General features: G+C 37.1%; 2 protein-coding genes across 2 annotated transcripts; both read right to left on the bottom strand.

Annotated features, from left to right (window-relative positions):
• Positions 1 to 1,003: 1,003 nt before the first annotated feature.
• On the bottom strand, positions 1,004 to 21,439 carry LOC115783459 (bone morphogenetic protein receptor type-2-like). The gene is made up of 11 exons (XM_030734289.1): positions 21,393 to 21,439; positions 8,211 to 8,408; positions 7,589 to 7,744; positions 6,887 to 6,988; positions 5,946 to 6,052; positions 5,640 to 5,858; positions 4,319 to 4,433; positions 3,806 to 3,963; positions 3,216 to 3,366; positions 2,570 to 2,706; positions 1,004 to 2,496 (listed from the first exon to the last, which is right to left on the bottom strand). The coding sequence occupies exons 1-11, from the start codon at positions 21,427 to 21,429 to the stop codon at positions 2,380 to 2,382; spliced, it is 1,497 nt and encodes a 498-aa protein (XP_030590149.1). The 5' UTR covers positions 21,430 to 21,439; the 3' UTR covers positions 1,004 to 2,379.
• Positions 21,440 to 22,048: 609 nt separating this feature from the next.
• On the bottom strand, positions 22,049 to 27,002 carry LOC115782633 (kelch repeat and BTB domain-containing protein 12-like). Its single transcript, XM_030732927.1, has 10 exons — positions 26,866 to 27,002; positions 25,808 to 25,991; positions 25,459 to 25,640; positions 25,185 to 25,317; positions 24,617 to 24,850; positions 24,145 to 24,503; positions 23,782 to 24,055; positions 23,222 to 23,369; positions 22,940 to 23,137; positions 22,049 to 22,739 (listed from the first exon to the last, which is right to left on the bottom strand). Exons 2-10 carry the CDS (start codon positions 25,976 to 25,978, stop codon positions 22,591 to 22,593), a joined length of 1,848 nt encoding a protein of 615 aa, XP_030588787.1. The 5' UTR covers positions 25,979 to 25,991; positions 26,866 to 27,002; the 3' UTR covers positions 22,049 to 22,590.
• Between the last annotated feature and the right edge of the window lie 485 nt (positions 27,003 to 27,487).

Here is a 27,487-nt window from a genome sequence, read left to right on the forward strand (position 1 = left end):
ACCTCCAAAGCCCAGCTACAGCCGCTGATGGGTATAAAAGACTGGAGTTCGGCCCTGCCGTCATCATCTGCTTCATAAATGGTGGACGGCATTAAAAATTAAAAACATTATAGAGATTAAACTAGAAGCAGTTCATTTATACAATTGAATTAATCTGCACTGGGGAGTCTTCTGGGATTCAACAATTATTGCACTCAATTATTGAGATAGTAAAGTTAGTGAAAACTATATATCAATAACATGAATATTAATTTCACGTTTTTGTGTTTGAGGACCTCCTGAAACTGAGATTTATTTAGAAATCTAAAATTGAAATAAATACTTGTAACTGTAAACCTCAGTATGACATGACATATAAGCAACATATGAGAATAAAAGAAACATTAATCCCAGTCCAAACACATGATGTCATTTTTCATATCAAAGGTGATACCTGCTAATATGCCTGATCGTCTGTGGCCAGTGTTTCTAGGCTTGCACACATTTGAAAAGCAAACAACTGCAGAGTTGGTGGATCTCCTTATTTGATAGGAAATTACCTCCCAGTGGACTCTTTAATAGAAGAAATAAATGTGTAAAAAAAAAAAAAAAAGACATTTTACTCCATTGTCTTTTATCAAAATCTAAATCAATCCAGCTAATACACCTCAGCAATCAAAACCTTCCAAAGACGACTGCCATATAATTGAAATAAATAAGTAAAATAAAATTATTTTAAGCGGCAGGGACATAACTTGCCAAGTAGTTAACATTGATCAAAAATAATAAGTTGAACTAGTTCAAATGGAAGAAAAATGTTAGACAAACTTAAGCTGTTTGAGTTAGTAGGACTGTCATTTATTTCATTAATTTGAGCATTTGGATTTACAGTATGTCAAAGCTCTAGTAAAACTGAGTAACTGTCAAGTGTGCTTTCACAGGAAGGAAGATGACTGATTCAGTGAACTCCAAACTGCACATCCTCTGATCCACAGCAATGAATGTGACCATGTCCAGGCATCAGTACATCTTACATTTATATTTACCCCTCTGAATCCACCTGATTATTCTGATCATTGTTGACCATCTTAGTCATAGACCGTTAGTTAACTCACAGGTAAGCCTTAGATTTAATTATTAAAGTAGCTTTCTGAAACAGTCAAGTGAGGTAACACCACCCACCGCATCAATTACTCATTAAAGTTAAAAAAACAAACATGTTTTTGTTTTTTATTATGCTGGTAACAGTAATACAACATCCATAGTTGCTATTTTTACTACAAGTATTGTAGTAAAAATACTGACATGCTTCAGCCCTCTGGAAAGGATAAACAGAAGAAAATGATGGATGGATTCTCAAGAATAAAAATGGTGCATTAAAAAAATGTATAAGGTTTAAAAAATAACAACAACAACAACAACAGTATAAACTCACTCGCTTTTTTGTTTGTGTCAAACAACTAAAGATAACTTTTAGCTTGTGAACATTTGTGATCGTGCACGCTACAGAAATGTTTGTGAATATCATGTAATGGAGTATGTCCTATGCACTGCCATTCAAAGAAATGTGCTGTGACTGAGTTCTTTTCACTACCATGTAGTGTAAGTGTACAGTGGTTACAATAGTTAGTGTTTCAGTCTTTGTAGCACAATAAAATAGACAATTACAAAGCCAAATTTAACAAAACAAAAAAAAAGACTTCATGCCTATGTGGACGAAAGTACTGGACCGCCTACACATTACACCTTCCTCAATACTTTTGTCCATATAGGATATGTACAGAAGAGATGATCATTGTTTTTCAGTGCTGCAATCACAGTTTAGGGAAAGTTAAATTGCGTTTGTATGTCTGAAGCAACAATTGGAGGAATAGTTTATGTTCTGAGTGCTTGTATTTTATATATTATGTTGAAGATCTTGTAAATACATATACATCTGTAGCATTTTTGAGATGTTTTGAACTTGTATGGCTGCTACCTTGGCCTTGGTCTTTCTTGTAAAATATATTTGATCCCAGGACTTCCTGGTTAAATAAAGATAATTTTCCAATTTAAGGGCTACAAAGGATGTTTTAAAGACTGGAGATTATTTTTTCTTCCTTTTTAGGAGCAGGCTGGAGGCTTAATATAGCAGGACAAATGTCCACAAATGCTGTGGACACTCAAAGAAACAGCAAAACCAGTTTATCCATCAGTGGTTGTAATGAGATCAAATCTAATCTGCAATTGAACTCAGCTTTGAGTTACCACAGGAAGATACAGGTTCTGTCTCATTCTGATTAGGAGAAATAAAATGTTGACTGTTACTAAATGTTAAATAATTCTTAGAAGACTCTTTAACTGAAGGTCTCTAGAGGAAAACAGTAAAAATCGGGTAAACCTAAAACCAAGACAAATAAGTCACAGAGAGGAAGAAGACTGAAGAGAGATTAATCTTTCCACGACCCTGTGAGCTGTCAGTCGAGCATCTGACTCACTGTCCCAGCAGTCTGTTACGATCTCCGTCAGGTCAGCTCCCTGAAAACAATAAACATTTAGTCAATATATTACAGCCAAAACAGCTGTAAGTGGAACTACAAAGTAAGAATACCTGTGGTAGCAGCTCCCAGTGTTCAGGTATAGAGGGTCTTTGGTCCATATACGACACGTACTGGATGAAATTCTCCAATGTTGCATTGGTTCCCAGCTCCAATTCGTATGGCATAAGATGTTGTGGTGTAGCGTTGTCTACCAGTGGAAACACTTGTGTTAGTTGTTGGCTAACATACATTCAGGTGTCCTTTTTCTGATAATGGTATCTGTAGTAAATGAGGTCTCGTCACAGCATTGTCTCGGCTTAGTGAATTGAAAGCCTGTCTCATCAGAATGGAAAACAAAGCATTAACTATCAGATTTCAGTTTCTGATTCAGGTTTGTTTTCTCCTTTCAGTGACACACCCACTAAAAAAGCAACTCAGGTAATCGGTCTCTGTTGAGAGGAATGAAAGTTGGACACCCCGGTGATTGTACTGTTGTACACCTTGGTAATAATGACAATCCATTACAACAATAAGCCTGTCTTTTAGACACTAAAGACTTAATGACCTGTAATGTTTTTCTTTCTTAATTCAGACTACATTGAAATATCATTTTTGGCCCCTCAAAACATCAGAAATGCACAATGTATGACTTGACATTTATGTTTTAGAGTCTAGAATACTAGAACTCATGCCATACATCTACTCACAATGACTAACCTTCAAATAAATCAGAGCAGCGCATCCAGATCTCCCACAGCAGTAGACCCAAAGCATAAACGTCCGCCTGCATGAGGAACATGCTGTTCAGGTTTACAAAGTCTTCCAGGATCTCAGGAGCCATGTAGTTCAGTGTGCCCAGTTTGATAACCTACAGAAATGCATTTTAAATATAAACTTAGCACAAAAAGTAAGGAAATTTGTATTTGGTCATTTATTGTTGTAAAAATGCTTCTTGGGAATAAATCTTGTACCAGTGGAAAGGCTGTTTATTTCCCCTCCAATGGCACCACATTTGTTCTTTTTGTTTTGTTTATTTTTTGGGCACCACATTTGTAAGGAAAATACATTTGTAGGTTGAGCCTATGAAAAACTTGCCAATGTTAAATATATTAATGATGGATGTTTTGTTTTCATTTGATTGGTTCTTTAATTCTAGGGAGAAACTTTAATTGCTTCAAAAAGCAGCAACCTTTTACAGCCAAGCAAATCTCGATCCTCATGGGTTTTATTGGTTTGTTTGTTTGTTTGCCTGTTTAAATAAGGTGATTTAAATATACCTTGGATTAACTGTAGTGCTTGTGTCTCACCTTTATATTTGTGCTCTGGTTGTGCCAGCGGTAACCCCCTGAATAACAACACAGGATGGCAGAACATCCAAAATCACACAGGGCACAGGTACCATCTGCTCTCACCAGCACATTGAAGCTGTTGAGGTCTCTGTGGGCCACGGGAGGTTTGTGCACACCTGTATGAAAAATCCCCAAAACAAAATGTATAATTGCAAAAAGATTTTGTCCCTGTAACTTACTGTATGTATGAGTGCAGTGGTTGTCCCATATCAAGACAGCATCACATATACAGCACAGGATGTATACACATACACATGTACATCACATATACAGCACAGGATATGTGGCCACATTAGATGAACCTCTGCAATATATAGTTGTTTGGCTAAAATTAACTCACCTTTATTCTGTGTGATGATAGTTTAAAAGCACACACTGTATGCTTTCTCCATCAAACAGATAGCCCACACACACACACACACACACACACACACACATACAAATTTGTTGCAATATTATTCTGGCCACTACCATGGCTGAGAAGGTCAGAGTGGAGATAGGACAGTCCCTGTGATAAAGACTGGCACAACTTCAGTGACGACATCCAGCTCATGGTGTTCTTGCTCAGAAAGGAATGAAGAGATCCCTGAAATCAAAGGAATACCAGTTATTTATATCTGAAGTATGCAGCCATCCATCCGTCCATTCTCTTCCGCTTATCCTGTTCAGGGTCGCGGGGGGGTGGGGGTGGGGGGGTGGAGCCTATCCCAGCTATCATTAGGCGAGAGGCAGGGTACACCCTGTACAGGTTGCCAGCCTGTCGCAGGGCTTACACAGAGAGACAGACAACATCCACACTCACATTCACACCTATGGGCAATTTAGAGTGACCAATTAACCTAACCCCAGCAACTGCATGTCTTTGGATTGTGGGAGGAAACCGGAGTACCTGGAGGAAACCCACGCAGACACGGTTTCAAATACATAACGAGGTATAAACAATAGATATGTTAAGGGCTAGGAACATTAACTATTAAACCCTTAACAAAGAAAAACTATTTTATTAAAAAAAAAAGTTTGTTTTCTGTTTCAGCCCTTAGTAGGCATTAGTTTGCTGTATGTAATGTTTTTAGTCTTACTGACCAATCAAAGTGCAACAAGCAACATTTGCCCACACAGTGCTGTATTCTCTGATCTATGCCCAGTTTATAACTAATTAATATGACATCCATTATACCCATCTTAAAATCTTTATAGTAATTGCCTGTTAGTGTTTGCAATTATTTTATTATCCTTACTCCATGATAACACAGTCTTGGATGAGGCAATCAGAAATACTAATGATGAATGAAACACAGTCCTACAAATCATCCTTCAGAGATGCTTTGTTCAGCCTCTCACAGGATCTGAAAGGAGTTGAAACTATTATGAATGAACAAGAGATATAGATAGAGTAATCTGAAATGTAGACTCAAAACCTATTGGTTTAGCCTGTTTAGTGTCTATGTAGAATAGTATTATATTTTTATAATTTTCAGTTTGTTTTGACTGTATTCTGCAGCTTAATTTTCGAATTAATATTTTCTTGTATTATTGTAATTTGAGGAGGGTTTTTTCTAATTTTTTTATTGTTTTGCTTGTTTTTGAATGTGTTAATTTTTCTTTAACATTTACTTACTTTAATTCAAATAATTCATTTTTTTATTGTCTATTATTTTCTTTTTCTTATATATTCTATTTGTCGCTTTTAAAGGACTTTTAATATCACTGACATTTATAAATATTTTTGTGGTCATTTCCGTGCCCCTTTTCCTTGAGCAGCGGTTTTCTTCATGCAAAGATTTTCACTCACATATTCAGCAAATTCCAGCACGATGAAGCAGCTTTTGTCATCTGCTTTCCCAGTCCCGAGAAAGTTCACAATCCCAGCATGCTTCAGCAATGGTAGCTTATAAATCTCCTTTTCTGTGGTAAAAAACTGTTCATAGGCTGCAGGTAAAAATTTAACAGCCACCACTGAGCCCTTGTATGCTGCTTGAAAAACTGTTGCAAAATGCCCTCGGCCCACGATCTGTAAGATATGAACAAATAAAATATCAGAAGCTTCTTGCAAATACTGTGTACACGATACTTAATCTCATTTCATAGCAGAGCTTACCTGCTGTAGTTCAATCTGACTGATGTTGATCTCAGAGGCTTTTGTCATTTGGGAGGAACAGGAGGGCAGGACCCCAAAATCGTGACTGCAGGATTGTAGCTTCTCTTCTAAAATATGATCGCACAGAAGTGTTGTAGTTGCCACTCACTGAAGATAATCTGACAGTACAATACAGGCACCATTCATGTGAAAGGTGCCTGATTAGAAAGTTACTGAGAGACAGAGATGTGATTGAAGAGAGGCAGCGGTAAAAGGGAGGACCATAGCACAGATAAAAAGCAAGGTCAGTGCAGCACATAGAATGAAAGCATTTCAAGGTCAAACAAAGACATCATGAGAATTTAATTTAAGTTCAGAAAATGTGGAAACAGTTGCTTCATTCTGCAGAGGAACTTAACAAGGCAAATGGATACATTGTTACAGTACCACAGTAATAGGCATAAAAATAGTAGACTGATGTGAACATGCAATGCAAGCATTAAGTATGCATGATGTAAAACTTAATACATATAATCTGCCCAAAGGCTGAGAATATAATCTTGACTTGAAACCTCTGGGCTGGCAAGCTTAATGTGTCAACTTTTATCATGTGCATCATTTTCCCTGCATTTATTTTTCTATTCTAGAATGCATGTAACTATAATTTGGCATCTTAATCAAAAATGAATAATGTGCTTTACTATTTTCTGCTTTGTTTTGTAAAAAAGTACATTTGAACATTAATAGAAACAATAATTATATTTTTTTGCATTACAATTTTCATTTCAGTTGAAGAGCATGCACATTGGGTGGTGGTCTAATATGTTTGTTAAGCGCTGTGTGCTCACTGTGGTACCAATGCAAAGCGGTAAAAAAACAGCAACAGGCAGACTGGAGTCAAATCAAACTGAATTACTAAAGCAGGATTTAAATAATGCCTCTGAATGCACAAAGGACCTTACTTTTCTTTTCTGCTCCACTTCTGCATTTAGCAGCAGCAATAATCAGGAAACACATGAAGATCAAAATCACAACCAGCTTTATGGCAGTTTTCATGAACACAACTAAAGGGGGGAAAAAAAAGCAAAACAAAACATTGTTATATACATACAGGGGTGCTATTTATCTGACATATTAAAGGAAAAACTCAAACCCTTGAGTGAGGGGCTCTGGTGCGTCTCTGTAATGGTGTGTGAACCATTTTGCTGGCATGGTTTGGGTGCTCTATGCCACTTTCAATAAAGCAGCAAATGAGGGACTATCTTTTGAACAGTGTGTTGCTCCCTCCAGTAAAGATCTAGAGAAAAATCAACACCAAGGCCAGCTTAATCTGACACTTATATCAATCTTTAAATTTGTCACCCATTTGAATGTATATTCAGTATATACTGAGCACAAGTGAATGAGTGGGTTATGCATTCACCTAATAAGCAAACGACCCCTGGTTTGAACCTGAGAGTGGACACAAATCCCTTTGGGGTCATGAAGGGCACGAGGTGTAGTAAAATCTTCTAGCTCAAAAACATGTAGCACTACCTGCTGTGGTGACCCCTTGTAACACACACTGAGCAAAAGGGGTTACTTTAAGCTTTTTATAAATGTTTCTATTTATATCCAGCAATTATTCAGAAATTCACTGTCATATAATCTTATTATTATTATACCTGAAAAAGAGTTGTTGTATGAGTTCTCTTCTGTTCCCCAATTAATGTTGCCATTGCAGAAGTCTGTGTTACACACACATACAAAATGTTCATTGTTGCTGCGGGGTTGTGCCTTGCAGATTGGATCTGGGCATGACTTTTCATACCTGTCACAAGCTGCAACCGAAAAAATTAGATTAGATTAGATTCAGTTTATTGTCATTGCATATGTCACAATTATAGTGCAATGAAATGCAGACTGCATTTAACTAGAAGTGCTTGAGCTGTGATAAAAGAAAAAAAAAAAAGAGAGAGAGAGAGCATATGATAACATGAGCAGTGTTTATACAGAGGTCAATAAAATGCTCAGTCTGGGGGGTTTAGTAGTGCAAAGCAGAAGTAGTGCAGTAATGCAATAAAAACTGAAGAAAAAAAATCAGCAGTACAACAAACAATGCACACATAACACAATAATTCACAGCAAGCGGTCCATTTCAGTTGATATTGGTTGGTTTTAGGGCTTTAATTAAACTTGTTCATCAATCATTTGACAATGTTTTTGCTATTGTGGTAAAAATGTTTTTGTTTGTTTGTTTTTTTGTTTAAACTATCAAGTGCTTGTCCAGGCATTCAGGCTTCTTACCAAGAGCGTTGACTTTTGGTGTGCCGTTAATGATCACGTAGTAGCCCACACAGCAGTGGCTGTTCTCACAGAGTTGCACAGACCCGCTCACATTGCCACCAGCAGTGAGTACGTACTTCTTACTTGTTTCATTCACTTTGAAAAAACACCTTCTCTTCTGCTGTAAGGACTGGCTGGAGACACATAAAAATATGCATTCTGGGAATAAAAAGAAAACCACATTAATGCTGTAAGATGACAACGATGATTAAGTCAGCCAAACAAAATCAGTTTAAATTAGCTTAGAACCACTAACCAGCACACTAGTTTACTGCATTTACACCATCCCGCATGTTGTGATTATAAAGATTGGGCTATTAATGTAAATTGTTGTATAGCCTTGTTGTTTGCTAAATTTGTGCATACATTCTTGAAATTTATAACTTATATTTGTGATTTAAGTTGTAAATCTAGTTCGTTTTATATATATATAAAAAAAGGTCCCACAATAAGATGCTTCACAAATTATTTGTGACAAAACAGTTCCTCTTCTCCACAAGACAGAGAAGCCCATCACAGGCAAAACCTGCCATCAACCAGTCTTTCACCACCTTTCACCTGTCCCTCAGCAACCAAATGCCACACCTTGCCATATAAGTTTTTGATTGGTTGATGTGGTGCATTTTTTCCCAAATAGGACAAAAGGACGTCGTGATTTTTTTTGTGTTTTTTTTTTAAATTTTTTCACGTGCAAGTCCTTCCTGCCAGCGAAAATCCAGTTTTTACCGTTTTTGTTTCTGTTTTCTGCACTTGAGGATAATATACAGGAGAAGCCGTGTCCCCCCCAATATTGGAGAAAGGCGCATTTGTCCCAACCAAAAATTACACAGCGGAGGAGAAAAATACTTGATTTTGAAATCTTTAACTCGCGTGCTTTTATTTTGAAGGTACAACATGCCCCCCCTCCCTTCTTCTGAACAGCTCTGAGTGTTTGGGAGGTGGGAGACAGCGGCAGGAGTCAGAAACTCTTGAATGAGGTCTGTCTGGATTGTTGCCATGAACAGAGCCGGACTGAGGCATAGGCGACATATGCGGCTACCACCACCAGGGGGCCCCCAAGCTCACATACATTTGTAATGAAACTTTATGCTAGTGCGCTGGTAACATTTGTCTATGCACTGGTAACAATTATCTGTGCAGTGGTACCAAATTATCTGTGCACTGGTAACATCTGTGCACTGGTAACTATGCATTAGTAACATTTATCTGTGCACTGGTAACAATTATCTATACATTTGTAACAATTATCTATGCACTGGTAATATTTGTGCATGCACTGATAACAATTATCTATGCATTGGTAACATTTGTCTATGCACTGGTAACATTTGTCTTTGCACTGGTAACATTTATCTGTGCATTGGTAACATTTGTCTTTGCATTGGTAACAATTATCTGTGCACTGGTAACATTTATCTGTGAACTGGCAACATTTATCTGTGAACTGGCAACATTTATCTGTGCACTGGTAACATTTATCTGTGAATTGGTAACATTTATCTGTGCATTGGTAACATTTATCTGTGCATTGGTAACAATTATCTGTGCACTGGTAACATTTGTCTGTGAACTGGCAACATTTATCTGTGAACTGGCAACATTTATCTGTGCACTGGTAACATTTATCTGTGAATTGGTAACATTTATCTGTCCGTTGGTAACATTTCGTCTCCTTAGAATGACAAGGTTCTATCTACATTCTGACCAGTTTTGTGATATTGAGCTTTAAAGTTTTTGCACTCTGTATAGCAAAAATTACACATGGAATAAGTCTTGTTCATACATGATTATGAAACACACCCTATATGTATTCTAAATCAGTAATATCAAAATGCTATTAGTGCAAATGTTTTTTTGTTTTTTGTTTTTTTGAACAAGTATAATGCAGATAGAACCTTCTAATTCTAAAAACTCGTTTTTTGTTTGGAATTATAAGGTTCTATCTGCAAATTGTGATAACTACTACTGATTTTCAAGGAATGAAAAACAGTTAACTTATAGTAAGTTTTAAACCATAAAATTATAGATATAATAGAGTGTCCACAAGTATGGTTAAATCAAATTTAATGAATTCTGTGACATTTTTTAAGTTTCTTCTTTCATGGTAAACTGTTTTTACGGACACATTTCCCTTCCCTTTACTAGAAGATGATGCTTGACAAAGTTTGAACTTTGAATGTTTCAACATCTCCATGAGGGGGGGGGGGGGGGGGGGGGGGGGTGTCTGGAGCCTATCACAGCTGACATAGGGTGAGAAGTACAGTACACCCTGTATAGCTCGCCAGCCTGTCGCAGGGCTAACACAGAGAGACAGACAACCATTCACACCTATGGAGTGACCAATTAACCTAACCCCAGTAACTGCATGTCTTTGGACTGTGGGAGGAAACTCACACAGACACGGGCAAAACATGCAAATTCCACACAGAGAGACCTGGGCCTAGGTGGAATCGAACCCGGACCTAGATGTCAATCTAGCTGTGAGGCAGTTGTGTTAACCACCATGCCGCCTTGCTGCACAACATCTATTACACAATTTTAAAATTGTGTAATAGAAAAAAAAAAGAAAGTCAAACTTTTCATTAAACTCATGTTTGCAGACTGAGCCCTCTTTTTTCCCATCCTTTATTTTTCCAAAGTTTTCTTAAGATAACTCAACATATAATTATGTGAAAACCAACAAGTAAAAATAAAATTTATAATAAATAAATAGAACAAAATAAACATTTGATATAAATTTAGGAGGCGTATACTTTGACATATAAATAAACTCAAATTTCAATAAAATTTGTACAGAGAGTCAAACAAATTCTGGATAATTTACCACAATGTTTTTTTTTTCTCATTTAGCCTAGATCTTCTTAAATTTTACAAGCTGCAATCTACCTGAAAAAGCATTCTTTAAAATTCTGAATAAGCATTTAGATTCTGAGTCCATGTCCACTGAGTACAAAAATCCAAATAAAAACTCATCCCACTTAAAAGGTAGATTTTTTAAACTTGGATCTTTAATTAAAAAATGTAAAAATAAAAATGCCACTGACAATGAACTGTTTTCTTTCGGTTGTATTTATTCAGGAAAAATGTAACAATTTCTTTGCCGTCCCTTTTCTGGTGTTTTTTCCTTTTACTTGCTCTTCTGGAGTTTGATGACAGAAATAAAAATAGACAGAGCTCATTAGCATGGTACCACTGCTAGGTCACAGAATATATTAAAATCGGAAGTCATTCTTCAATCAATAATATTGTATAAGTGAGGTAACTTATATTCTGACCTTTGACTATTCTCAATATTAAAAAAAAAAATCAAAAGTTAAGAATTTTCCTGCCATTAGTACTTCTGTCTGTTGTCAACTCATTTTTGAAATTCTCAAGCTTTAGATGTCTTGTAAACAGCCCCAGCTTACCATGAAACATTTTCTCTAGCATCTCCTCTGCTCCTTTGCTTGACATTGGGACCAACATTACAAAAAAGAAGCAGCCTGATTGGCTCTCTTGTGAACATTTCAAGTGCCTATTGGGTCACAGATAGAACCTTATAGTACCAAATGCCCAAAAATATATATATTTGAAAAAAAAATCTCTTACATATTGTTGATAAGCGGTCAGCAAATAAGTATATAACAATAACTCAGTTTCATCAAAAATGTCAGAACCTTATAATTCTAAGAGGACGATTTATCTGTGTATTGGTAACATTTCTCTGTGCACTGGTAACATTTATCTGTGCATTGGTATCATTTATCTGTGCACTGTGCATTGGTAACATTTATCTGTGCATTGGTAACATTTATCTGTGCACTGGTAACAATTATCTGTGCACTGGTAATATTTATCTGTGAATTGGTAACATTTATCTGAGCACTGGTAACATTTATCTGTTCACTGGTAACATTTGTGCATTGGTAAGTATGCACTGGTAACATTCATCTGTGCATTGGTAACAATTATCTGTGCACTGGTAACATTTATCTGTTCATTGGTAACATTTGTGCATTGGTAAGTATGCACTGGTAACATTTATCTGTGCACTGGTAATGTTTATCTGTGCATTGGTAACATTTATCTGTGCACTGGTAACATTTATCTGTGCACTGGTATCATTTATCTGTGCACTGTGCATTGGTAACAATTATCTGTGCATTGGTAATATTTATCTGTGAATTGGTAACATTTATCTGTGCACTGGTAACATTTATCTGTTCACTGGTAACATTTGTGCATTGGTAACATTTATCTGTTCACTGGTAACATTTGTGCATTGGTAACTATGCACTGGTAACAATTATCTGTGCACTGGTAACATTTATCTGTTCACTGGTAACATTTATCTGTGCATTGGTAACATTTATCTGTGCAATGGTAACAATTATCTGTGCACTGGTAACATTTGTCTGTGAACTGGCAACATTTATCTGTGAACTGGCAACATTTATCTGTGCACTGGTAACATTTATCTGTGAATTGGTAACATTTATCTGTCCGTTGGTAACATTTCGTCTCCTTAGAATGACAAGGTTCTATCTACATTCTGACCAGTTTTGTGATATTGAGCTTTAAAGTTTTTGCACTCTGTATAGCAAAAATTACACATGGAATAAGTCTTGTTCATACATGATTATGAAACACACCCTATATGGATTCTAAATCAGTAATATCAAAATGCTATTAGTGCAAATGTTTTTTTGTTTTTTGTTTTTTTGAACAAGTATAATGCAGATAGAACCTTCTAATTCTAAAAACTCGTTTTTTGTTTGGAATTATAAGGTTCTATCTGCAAATTGTGATAACTACTACTGATTTTCAAGGAATGAAAAACAGTTAACTTATAGTAAGTTTTAAACCATAAAATTATAGATATAATAGAGTGTCCACAAGTATGGTTAAATCAAATTTAATGAATTCTGTGACATTTTTTAAGTTTCTTCTTTCATGGTAAACTGTTTTTACGGACACATTTCCCTTCCCTTTACTAGAAGATGATGCTTGACAAAGTTTGAACTTTGAATGTTTCAACATCTCCATGAGGGAGGGGGGGGGGGGTGTCTGGAGCCTATCACAGCTGACATAGGGTGAGAAGTACAGTACACCCTGTATAGCTCGCCAGCCTGTCGCAGGGCTAACACAGAGAGACAGACAACCATTCACACCTATGGAGTGACCAATTAACCTAACCCCAGTAACTGCATGTCTTTGGACTGTGGGAGGAAACTCACACAGACACGGGCAAAACATGCAAATTCCACACAGAGAGACCTGGGCCAAGGTGGAATCGAACCCGGACCTAGATGTCAATCTAGCTGTGAGGCAGTTGTGTTAACCACCATGCCGCCTTGCTGCACAACATCTATTACACAATTTTAAAATTGTGTAATAGAAAAAAAAAGAAAGTCAAACTTTTCATTAAACTCATGTTTGCAGACTGAGCCCTCTTTTTTCCCATCCTTTATTTTTCCAAAGTTTTCTTAAGATAACTCAACATATAATTATGTGAAAACCAACAAGTAAAAATAAAATTTATAATAAATAAATAGAACAAAATAAACATTTGATATAAATTTAGGAGGCGTATACTTTGACATATAAATAAACTCAAATTTCAATAAAATTTGTACAGAGAGTCAAACAAATTCTGGATAATTTACCACAATGTTTTTTTTTTCTCATTTAGCCTAGATCTTCTTAAATTTTACAAGCTGCAATCTACCTGAAAAAGCATTCTTTAAAATTCTGAATAAGCATTTAGATTCTGAGTCCATGTCCACTGAGTACAAAAATCCAAATAAAAACTCATCCCACTTAAAAGGTAGATTTTTTAAACTTGGATCTTTAATTAAAAAATGTAAAAATAAAAATGCCACTGACAATGAACTGTTTTCTTTCGGTTGTATTTATTCAGGAAAAATGTAACAATTTCTTTGCCGTCCCTTTTCTGGTGTTTTTTCCTTTTACTTGCTCTTCTGGAGTTTGATGACAGAAATAAAAATAGACAGAGCTCATTAGCATGGTACCACTGCTAGGTCACAGAATATATTAAAATCGGAAGTCATTCTTCAATCAATAATATTGTATAAGTGAGGTAACTTATATTCTGACCTTTGACTATTCTCAATATTAAAAAAAAAAAATCAAAAGTTAAGAATTTTCCTGCCATTAGTACTTCTGTCTGTTGTCAACTCATTTTTGAAATTCTCAAGCTTTAGATGTCTTGTAAACAGCCCCAGCTTACCATGAAACATTTTCTCTAGCATCTCCTCTGCTCCTTTGCTTGACATTGGGACCAACATTACAAAAAAGAAGCAGCCTGATTGGCTCTCTTGTGAACATTTCAAGTGCCTATTGGGTCACAGATAGAACCTTATAGTACCAAATGCCCAAAAATATATATATTTGAAAAAAAAATCTCTTACATATTGTTGATAAGCGGTCAGCAAATAAGTATATAACAATAACTCAGTTTCATCAAAATGTCAGAACCTTATAATTCTAAGAGGACGATTTATCTGTGTATTGGTAACATTTCTCTGTGCACTGGTAACATTTATCTGTGCATTGGTATCATTTATCTGTGCACTGTGCATTGGTAACATTTATCTGTGCATTGGTAACATTTATCTGTGCACTGGTAACAATTATCTGTGCACTGGTAATATTTATCTGTGAATTGGTAACATTTATCTGAGCACTGGTAACATTTATCTGTTCACTGGTAACATTTGTGCATTGGTAAGTATGCACTGGTAACATTCATCTGTGCATTGGTAACAATTATCTGTGCACTGGTAACATTTATCTGTTCATTGGTAACATTTGTGCATTGGTAAGTATGCACTGGTAACATTTATCTGTGCACTGGTAATATTTATCTGTGCATTGGTAACATTTATCTGTGCACTGGTAACATTTATCTGTGCACTGGTATCATTTATCTGTGCACTGTGCATTGGTAACAATTATCTGTGCATTGGTAATATTTATCTGTGAATTGGTAACGTTTATCTGTGCACTGGTAACATTTATCTGTTCACTGGTAACATTTGTGCATTGGTAACATTTATCTGTTCACTGGTAACATTTGTGCATTGGTAACTATGCACTGGTAACAATTATCTGTGCACTGGTAACATTTATCTGTTCACTGGTAACATTTGTGCATTGATAAGTATGCACTGGTAACATTTATCTGTGCATTGCTAACATTTATCTGTGCACTGGTACCATTTATCTGTTCATTGGTAACAATTGTGCATTGGTAAGTATGCACTGGTAACATTTATCTGTGCACTGGTAACGTTTATCTGTGCATTGGTAACATTTATCTGTGCACTGGTAACATTTATCTGTGCACTGGTATCATTTATCTGTGCACTGTGCATTGGTAACATTTATCTGTGCATTGGTAACATTTATCTGTGCACTGGTAACAATTATCTGTGCACTGGTAATATTTATCTGTGAATTGGTAACATTTATCTGTGCACTGGTAACATTTATCTGTGCACTGGTAACGTTTATCTGTGCATTGGTAACATTTATCTGTGCACTGGTAACATTTATCTGTTCACTGGTAACATTTGTGCATTGGTAAGTATGCACTGGTAACATTTATCTGTGCATTGGTAACAATTATCTGTGCACTGGTAACATTTATCTGTGCACTGGTAACAATTATCTGTGCACTGGTAATCTTTATCTGTGAATTGGTAACATTTATCTGTGCACTGGTAACATTTATCTGTTCACTGGTAACATTTATCTGTGCACTGGTAACATTTGTGCATTGGTAAGTATGCACTGGTAAGAATTATCTATGCATTGGTAAGAATTATCTATGCATTGGTAACAATTATCTGTTCATTGGTAACATTTGTGGCATTGGTAAATATGCACTGGTAACATTTATCTGTGCATTGGTAACAATTATCTGTGCATTGGTAATATTTATCTGTGCACTGGTAACATTTATCTGTTAACTGGTAACAATTATCTGTGCACTGGTAATATTTATCTGTGAATTGGTAACATTTATCTGTGCACTGGTAACATTTATCTGTTCACTGGTAGCATTTATCTGTGCACTGTGCATTGGTAACATTTATCTGTGCATTAGTATCATTTATCTGTGCACTGTGCATTGGTAACATTTGTCTGTGCACTGGTATCATTTATCTGTGCACTGTGCATTGGTAACATTTATCTGTGCATTGGTATCATTTATCTGTGCACTGTGCATTGGTAACATTTAACTGGGCATTGGTAACAATTATCTGTGCATTGGTAATATTTATCTGTGAATTGGTAACATTTATCTGTGCACTGGTAACATTTATCTGTTCACTGGTAACATTTGTGCATTGGTAAGTATGCACTGGTAACATTTATCTGTGCATTGGTAACATTTATCTGTGCACTGGTAACATTTATCTGTTTACTGGTAACATTTGTGCATTGGTAACTATGCACTGGTAACAATTATCTGTGCACTGGTAACATTTATCTGTTCACTGGTAACATTTGTGCATTGGTAAGTATGCACTGGTAACATTTATCTGTGCATTGGTAACATTTATCTGTGCACTGGTACCATTTATCTGTTCATTGGTAACATTTGTGCATTGGTAAGTATGCACTGGTAACATTTATCTGTGCACTGGTAATGTTTATCTGTGCATTGGTAACATTTATCTGTGCACTGGTAACATTTATCTGTGCATTGGTAAGTATGCACTGGTAAGAATTATCTATGCATTGGTAACAATTATCTGTGCATTGGTAACTATGCACTGGTAACAATTATCTGTGCACTGGTAACATTTATCTGTTCACTGGTAACATTTGTGCATTGGTAAGTATGCAGTGGTAACATTTATCTGTGCATTGGTAACAATTATCTGTGCACTGGTAACATTTATCTGTGCACTGGTAACAATTATCTGTGCACTGGTAATCTTTATCTGTGAATTGGTAACATTTATCTGTGCACTGGTAACATTTATCTGTTCACTGGTAACATTTATCTGTGCACTGGTAACATTTGTGCATTGGTAAGTATGCACTGGTAAGAATTATCTATGCATTGGTAAGAATTATCTATGCATTGGTAACAATTATCTGTTCATTGGTAACATTTGTGGCATTGGTAAATATGCACTGGTAACATTTAACTGTGCATTGGTAACAATTATCTGTGCATTGGTAATATTTATCTGTGCACTGGTAACATTTATCTGTGCACTGGTAACAATTATCTGTGCACTGGTAATATTTATCTGTGAATTGGTAACATTTATCTGTGCACTGGTAACATTTATCTGTTCACTGGTAGCATTTATCTGTGCACTGTGCATTGGTAACATTTATCTGTGCATTAGTATCATTTATCTGTGCACTGTGCATTGGTAACATTTGTCTGTGCACTGTTATCATTTATCTGTTCACTGTGCATTGGTAACATTTATCTGTGCATTGGTATCATTTATCTGTGCACTGTGCATTGGTAACATTTAACTGTGCATTGGTAACAATTATCTGTGCATTGGTAATATTTATCTGTGAATTGGTAACATTTATCTGTGCACTGGTAACATTTATCTGTTCACTGGTAACATTTGTGCATTGGTAAGTATGCACTGGTAACATTTATCTGTGCATTGGTAACAATTATCTGTGCACTGGTAACATTTATCTGTTTACTGGTAACATTTGTGCATTGGTAACTATGCACTGGTAACAATTATCTGTGCACTGGTAACATTTGTGCATTGGTAAGTATGCACTGGTAACAATTATCTGTGCACTGGTAACATTTATCTGTTCACTGGTAACATTTGTGCATTGGTAAGTATGCACTGGTAACACTTATCTGTGCATTGGTAACATTTATCTGTGCATTGGTAACTATGCACTGGTAACAATTATCTGTGCACTGGTAACATTTATCTGTTCACTGGTAACATTTGTGCATTGGTAAGTATGCACTGGTAACATTTATCTGTGCATTGGTAACAATTATCTGTGCACTGGTAACATTTATCTGTGCAATGGTAACAATTATCTGTGCACTGGTAATCTTTATCTGTGAATTGGTAACATTTATCTGTGCACTGGTAACATTTATCTGTTCACTGGTAACATTTATCTGTGCACTGGTAACATTTGTGCATTGGTAAGTATGCACTGGTAAGAATTATCTATGCATTGGTAAGAATTATCTATGCATTGGTAACAATTATCTGTTCATTGGTAACATTTGTGGCATTGGTAAATATGCACTGGTAACATTTATCTGTGCATTGGTAACAATTATCTGTGCATTGGTAATATTTATCTGTGCACTGGTAACATTTATCTGTGCACTGGTAACAATTATCTGTGCACTGGTAATATTTATCTGTGAATTGGTAACATTTATCTGTGCACTGGTAACATTTATCTGTTCACTGGTAACATTTATCTGTGCACTGTGCATTGGTAACATTTATCTGTGCATTAGTATCATTTATCTGTGCACTGTGCATTGGTAACATTTGTCTGTGCACTGGTATCATTTATCTGTGCACTGTGCATTGGTAACATTTATCTGTGCATTGGTATCATTTATCTGTGCACTGTGCATTGGTAACATTTAACTGTGCATTGGTAACAATTATCTGTGCATTGGTAATATTTATCTGTGAATTGGTAACATTTATCTGTGCACTGGTAACATTTATCTGTTCACTGGTAACATTTGTGCATTGGTAAGTATGCACTGGTAACATTTATCTGTGCATTGGTAACAATTATCTGTGCACTGGTAACATTTATCTGTTTACTGGTAACATTTGTGCATTGGTAACTATGCACTGGTAACAATTATCTGTGCACTGGTAACATTTATCTGTTCACTGGTAACATTTGTGCATTGGTAAGTATGCACTGGTAACATTTATCTGTGCATTGGTAACATTTATCTGTGCACTGGTACCATTTATCTGTTCAGTGGTAACATTTGTGCATTGGTAAGTATGCACTGGTAACATTTATCTGTGCACTGGTAATGTTTATCTGTGCATTGGTAACATTTATCTGTGCACTGGTAACATTTATCTGTGCATTGGTAAGTATGCACTGGTAAGAATTATCTATGCATTGGTAACAATTATCTGTGCATTGGTAACTATGCACTGGTAACAATTATCTGTGCACTGGTAACATTTATCTGTTCACTGGTAACATTTGTGCATTGGTAAGTATGCACTGGTAACACTTATCTGTGCATTGGTAACATTTATCTGTGCACTGGTAACATTTATCTGTTCATTGGTAACATTTGTGGCATTGGTAAGTATGCACTGGTAACATTTATCTGTGCACTGGTAACGTTTATCTGTGCATTGGTAACATTTATCTGTGCACTGGTAACATTTATCTGTGCATTGGTAAGTATGCACTGGTAAGAATTATCTATGCATTGGTAACAATTATCTGTGCATTGGTAACTATGCACTGGTAACATTTATCTGTGCTCAAGCCAGTTTGCCCACATCCTACGATTATAAAACATATACATATGTAAATTATACATACAATCATATAAGTGTACACAACGCTATTTTTCCAAGAAACATTTGAAAAATAAGAAAGTAAAGGATCAAATAGCATTTTTTAAATGCTTTTCTCAGAGTATTTATGGATCTGTCAGGTTTCTGTGTCCCCCCAATAGGAAACTCATTCCTACACCCCTGCACAAGACGGTTCACACATTGAGCCGGTCGGCCCGTTGCTGCGATACGTCAGCGGGTCCGCCATATTGGATGTGGCAGATCTGCCTTTTAAATAAAAGTAAATGGACTGAACTTCCAGAAGCGCCTTTCTACAAAAACACCCTCATAATTATAAATGTTGAATACTCTACTACCAACATATTTTTCTAATGTTTATATGTTTACTTTTGGTAATTAAATAAACCTACATATGTTAATATTTGAGACAAAAAAATTAACACAATTTGCTAATCAAAATAAGATTGTAATTGGCAGTGATCTACTTCATTTTATTTTAGCTGTGAAAATATATATACTAAAATTGTACATCTTTGTTTTATTATAAATAATCAAATTTCTTGGTTAAAAGAGTAAAAACAGAGAGCTATTTCCAACTTTTCTTTTATCAGTCAATCTTTATTTGTCTGGCAACAAATCACAACATAGTATAAATTGTAGTATAGTATAAATCGAGCCTCTTTCAGCTCTTCATTTATCAGCTGCTTCCCTCTGAGATCCTCCAGAAGGCCACGCACATTGTCCTTTGCTCTTCTTTCTCTGTCCTGTGCATTCATCTTCTCTTTTTCCAGACTCTCCACCCTTTCCAGCTGTGGCTTCATTGACTCTGGCTCTAAGATCGTCAGGTGACGAAGGCAGAGTATAGGAGTGGTCCTAGTAAAAACAAGGAGGAAATATTATAGCCACAGTCCATTACAGGGTTGTGCACATGTGTACATACGTATATCCGAAAGTGCGGGAAAGGGAGATGGAGGAAGGGGGTAGGGGTGACATGAAGTTTGAATATAACCAGGGGCATCAAAAATATTAGCCAATCACTTAACAACAATCAGAGTTGTAATTTAAGTAAGACAGACTTTGTCATTGTTTGGAGGCTGGTTTCACCATGGAATTCATAATAAAAGCACGGGACTTCACAGTATCAAGGTCAGCAAATTCTTTTTTCAAAATGTTAGAATGGTCAAATACGATAAATAAATAATAAAAAAAAAAGTCATTCTTACCTGTGAAAAGTAATCCCATGTGATCCGGTTTCAACGTTGAAATGGTTGGAACAACTCCACGCAGCACAGCAGTGAGGCATCTCTGTTGTGTTATGTTTGCCGATTTTGCCACATCTAATATGGCAGCGACGTTAATGTACAACTCAGCGCTCAGTGCGGCTTCTGTATGATCGGCACGATTTAAAAACTGGTACATAGTTTGAAGTCCGCACTTTCAACTCATGTTGAAATGGAGAGTCAGCGAAGCAGCATCCAGCTGCTACGTCATATTAAACCCAGAGGGTTAAAATTGCAAACTGTACATCAAAAACAACATAAATCAATTTTTAAAAGACAGATAATAACACACACACCGTAGCAGAAGACGGGAAACTTACCCACAGCCAACTTCAACTGCCACCACTGCATGATCATCCACTCTGAGTCCAAGCCAAGCTGGGAGAATCAGTCCTGGGAATGTGTGAGGAGTTTCCCACGTTTGCCTCCCTCCCACTCACCCACACCTGCTGTTGTATCCTTGCAGAAGGACACTTGTTGTCTAAAACATGATTGAATGTAGCCTCCCCATCATCCATCATCATCAAGGACTGACAAAATGGCAATTTCAAAGAACACTAGAGATATGAGCTGTATGTGAGACGTAGACTTATGTTTCTGATCGAGGTGTATTACATATTGCTTTGAAATCTGTATTAAGCTTACAGAATTCAAATTTATGTATTTCAACAATTAAAACAAGTTTTTTGTGTGTGACTATATTACTTTAATATTTTTTTTAATGTGCATGAAAAGACCAGGCACTGTGAGAATGCAATGAAAAAGAACATAGTTTTTGAAACGCTTAAAACATTTACTTTTGTTACTTACAAATGCACAATTTGCTACTTACCTTTTATTGAATGGAGATTTAAAGTGGTGGAAATGACTTTTGTGGAGATGATATTTGTCACTTTAAAGACATATTAGTGTAAGGGTTCATGCTGCATGCAGAAAATACACAGGACAAAATTTTTTCCCATTTATATTTACAGGTAAAATAAATTGTTTGGACAGGACATGCAGCACACATACTGTTGACTGAACATATGCAGTATTTCATTTTTAACCCCTATTTAGTTTTCTTCATGGATCTTATTGTCTTATGTGACCCAACAAGTATGCACACCTTAAAAACCCCTCAGAATTGGCATTTTCTTACACTGTGGTGTGACTCCACAGAACAGGTGTTTTTTGTTTAAAAATTAAAGTAAGTTACAAATATATCATACAAGACAATATACATTTCCTTTAAGCTAACACTGACATGTTATTTACATGTGGCAATTAAATTACATTGTGCAAAGTGTGATGTCCAAAAAATTTTTTAAAATTGCTAGTTAATGATAAAGAATGTTCTTCTCTCCTTTTGATTTCAAATTGGTGTGATAAATAATGAATGTGAAAAATATCCTTGTTTTTCAGACACTCGAAGACTCAACCTAAGTTGAGTTTTTAACTTCCAAAAGCAAATAAAGCTTTATGGAATAAGGCTCTATGAGTTTAGGCTTACTTTCTATATACATAGGAGGGGATGCATTAGGGTGTGAGGAGGTCTCGAGGATTAAGATTAGCCACCAGACAGACGTCATAGCTGTCGTGCATGGCTGCTCGTCTTTCCACAACTGTCCACACATTGTCTGCAGGGTCCAGTTCCAAAATCTCCTTGGTGATGATCTCATGACGACCTGCAGCCATGAGAGAAGGTATATAAATGATGACTGAGTAATATCTCATTTCCAGAGACGCTGCCTCATCAGTTAGTTTAAATTGCCTAACTCCGGTGCAAAGAGAAAGTGTGCCTTGTGCTTGGGAAACAGCAAGAATGCAGTAGAAAATAGTTTTGGAGAGCATGCAAAAGCACTTTGGCAGATATTCAGTAACTGACCGGCCCCCTTGTAGTATCCACAGAGGTAGAGCTTTCCCTCCACTACTCCTATATTGGAGGCATTGGTTCGAAGGGAAAGTAGGGATGTAGGAAGGGCTGGTCCTGCCCTCCAGGTGTCTGTATCTGGGTTGTAGATCTCCACAGAGCTCAGGCAACGACGTGATTGTCCACGGTCCTCTCCATCGCATCCTATACCACCTGAAAACAAACACATTCTTTTTCTCCAGTGCATCAAGCTAATAATACTAATACAGATACAGCAATGTACTTTAGTAGTCTGACCTAATATGTAGATTTCACCATTGAGGACAGCTGTTCCACAGCGGTACCTGGAGTACTTCATACTGGCACACTCTGTCCACCTGTCTTTGCCGGGGTCAAACTGAAACACACGATTACTGAGCTTGTCAGGCTCATCATCAGGGTGATCCTGAAAGATGGGAAGAGAGATGAAGAAATAGATGAGGAAATGGGAAGATATAACAACAGAGATGCTGTGTTTTCAGCCAAGTATTTCTGTAAAAGAATAAGAGTTTTCAACTAAATGTAATGCACATGTAAAAAAATCCTTTATTTATCAAGTTTAAAAATGAGTGTGCTCCTTCAGGTCCATGTGGATGTGATATGACCAGAGGGGAAAAAAAACATAAGTGCCATCACATTTGAATATTAATATCACTAATTTACCTCCATCCAGCTGAGCTACACACAGTTAAAACTATAAAGTAAAAGCAGTAGCTACCTTAAATAAAAATGGCACTAACCAGAACCTAATATAGGACTTCATTACTTGAGACTGTTTCAGAAGCTGCAAAATCTGATCTACTGGTAGGCCTGTGTACCTGTGGTGTCCAGCCCCCCAGCACATAAAGATGCTCCTTTAGGTTCACAACACAGTGGCAAGCTAATGAAAGAGGCAGTGGAGCAAAGCTGAGCCAGCTGCCTCCTCTCCTCAGTGACCATCTCTCCACGCTGTCTGTGATGATATAGTGGTTACGTACTTTCATCTGGCCACCGATCAAATACAGGGCGTCTCCTATGAGCCCTAATGCATACATGTCCCTGTACGCTGCAGAGCACAGCTTCACCCAGCTGTTCTCCTCTGAACTGTCATACCTGGAAGATAAGCAAGTAGTCAATTTCTTATTTTAATATAGTGTCTTTTGATGAAAAGATGGATTTCTGATATATGAGTGCATAAACACCTGTAGATATCAATCGTTTTCATTCGATGTTGGTCTTCTGCCTCTACAGCCACTACTATAATGTTTTCTCGACTCACTGCTCCTGCTGTGATCTGTCCCACACTGCCGCAGGCCTTCAGTGGAGAGGGGATGTAGCAAATCTTCCTAACATGGGGGTCAAAGCAAAAACTGAGGTCAGCAAGTCCTCCACGCCGGGCAGGCACCCCGTCCTGATTCACTCCACCCAAACAGAGCAGCAAATCAGTTGTCTCCATGCCATAGCGAAGAGCTCGGCGAGGAGGAGCTGAGGTCTCGCAGAGGCCTGAGGTCTGGAGAACAGCATCAATCATCCCAAAGCACTCATCGTCCCGCAGAAGCACCTAAGAGAGTCATAAATATAAGAATGATATTTCTATATACTTGTCTGATGATAAAAATAGATATGGAGTCTTGTCCCTTATTATACTTGCACCTTACTCCCATCCTTTCATACCGGGTTTCTCCTTCTTGCTTTACGGAGAAATCCAGGGTCCACAAGCTCCAGCCGGACATGTCTGAGTAACTCCACAGCCTGGGTTTCGCTTTGCAAGTTACCCCTACGTCTTTCCACCCAACGCAACACCAGGTCCAAAACAACCTCCTCCTGTGATACATTAAGGTCATCTAAACCAAGCAGTTCCCCAAGACTTTGGGCATCCAGCTCTAGCACTTCTTCCTCCTCACAAACCTAGAGAATGTAAGATTTAAAAAAAAAAAAAAAAGGATGTAAAAGTAATGACAAGGAAATCTTAAAAAAATAAATAAATAAATAAAAACAACACATAATATATAATGGATGCATGGTAGAGACTGTTGAACATGCACACTTGTCAAATTGGTCACTGTCCTCTCTTTAAATGTGCATTTCTGCCCCCAACCGGCAGTGCTCACAAGCTTCACAAAAGAGGGTCTCCAAAGAGTGATTCTTCTGAGGCAGGCTGAATCTAAGTGGATTCATTAATCTTGGGGTCAAGAAGAATTCACTAGTGGAGGGATTACATTGGTATTACTGAATGCCCCACCTGTGCAAAGTGTTGACAAAGGTATCTCAAGGCACAGTCAGCAAGACCAGTTGCTCCCAAGTTTCTGGCCCAGTGGTACAGACCAACACAGTTTGATGGGTCCATGCAGGCCTCCATGTGGCTCTGACACAACCTTAACTCAGTAAAAACAAGGAGATGAAGGGAGTGAAAGTTTGTCAGTATCTCTTAAGCAGGCCACTTTCACTTTAACAGGTGCTACCTTTACCATGTACCCCTCTTTCAGTTTCACCCCATTCCCATTTTTCTTTTTCACCTGAAGGCGCCGTCTACATGTAGCAGAAAGGCAGCAGCAGCCACTCCCTGGATGTTGCTGTTTGAAAGTGGGAGCTCAGCACAGTACATGTAGTCCAGCAGCAGCCTTAAGCTTTGAGCAGGGGTGTCTCTGAGAGGTACCTCTCCTCCCTGGGTCTCCTTTAGACCACATGTAAACATGGCCTGGATACAATGATTTATCAAAACAATAAGAAATGATACAATTACAGCCTTGTGATATTATCAACATATTTGCTCACAGCAGTTCTAAAAAAAAAAAAAAAAAAAAAAAAAGCAATATTTTTTTCTTGCATTTTCCTTCGGGCTGGTGTTGTTCCTGACTGCTTTACCTGGAAGTAAGGACTGAATGCAGACAGCACCACCTTGTGGCAATGGAAGGGAATCCCTTCTGCAAACAGCACCACATCAGTGAGCTCCCTAGCTGCTCTCATCTTCTCCAGCTGCCGTAGCAAAAGTGAGCCATGCTCTACCTGAGCAGAGTGCGACACTTCATCATCCATGGGGAAAAAAAACCTTCGGCAAAACACATTAGTGAACACAGTGAAATAAATAAATAACATCCATCAACATCTGTGAAAAGTTTGGCCTACACACTTGTATACAATTGTATACAGTCACAAATGTATCTACCTGCTTTCCACTAGTACACCTTTTCTATTTTCAGTACTGCATATTTAAACACACACACACACACACACACACACACACACACACACACACACACACACACACACACACACACACACACACACACACACACACACACACACACACACAAAGAATGAAGTTGAATGAATCAACTAAGAATGAATCATGAATATGCACTTTCTTCCTGCAAGCCTGATCCATGCACAGAGCATATTTAGTTCCACTTTTTTTTTCTTTCTGCTACACTCATTAGCTCAGCATGAAGTGTTTTTATGAGTGAGTTAACCCCGGACAGGTACATTATATAAGCATAAGCAGTGTCAACCCTGGTCATGCTGTTAAGTGGAGACAGCAGGTATTGTAAAATGGCTACATTACTCCTTGGTTTTTATGAATCACTTTAACCTGTATGCCAATCAATACAAAGTTGTTTCCCTCAGCTTTTGAGAAATTTAATATGCGCCATAAAACTTTACTACTATAAACAGAAGAAAAGGCAGGTCCTGAGACTGCATATTTGTTGGCTATGAGGGGAACTAAATGGCTGTGTTCTATTCGTAGAAGCCTTCCTCTACGTGTTGGCGTTATCTCAAACTGGTTCCACCCCTGCAGCCGATAATGACAGTGTCAGAGGGTAAGCAAAACATAAACAGCAAACAGACATGCACAGGCAGTTCAGAAAAGGGCTAGTGTCATGCATTACTCTTGCTAGGCGCATGCAGAAAAACAGTTATCATACCAGTGCTGTCTACAGGCCAAGATTTAGAAGTTTCTGCAATGAGTTGATGTCAGTTTCTACCTAAAAGCTACAATACAGGCTGGGCTGTTTTTGCTTGCTGGCAGTTCTCTCTTGTGTTCTGTGCCACTTTCTTTCAGGGAGAGGGGGCAATAGTGTGCTCACTAGAAAAGACAAGATTAAAATAGACCAGCAAATGCTGGTGGGACTGTTGGCCTGTTCAGGTTTCCAGTCGTGTCAGCTGCTGGTTGATGTGTGTGAAGATTTTGTGTGACACTCAACCCATACAGAGAAAAAAAAAACTATTTGGTATGTATCCATAAGTCAAAATGTTATTATGTTGTTATTATCCCCAAATTTTGAATTACTAACTAAAAAGTTATTTTTCTTAATTTTGAGGTATTTTCTCTGATGTTTCAGTTAGTTAATCAAAATTCTGAGACACCTAACTTGAAATTTTAACTCTAAATTTCCATAAGTTTGCAAATGTATGGGTGGAAAAAAAGCTTTCAGTGGCAGAAACAGGTTTCCACACATTGCAGTGGGATATATGTCAGTCTGAATGAAATAATGAACACATATTATACATGTGTACTTGTAAATTTATAAAATATTTCAGATATAG

This window comes from Archocentrus centrarchus, chromosome 7 (genome assembly GCF_007364275.1).
Source record: "Archocentrus centrarchus isolate MPI-CPG fArcCen1 chromosome 7, fArcCen1, whole genome shotgun sequence".
NCBI lineage: Eukaryota > Metazoa > Chordata > Actinopteri > Cichliformes > Cichlidae > Archocentrus > Archocentrus centrarchus.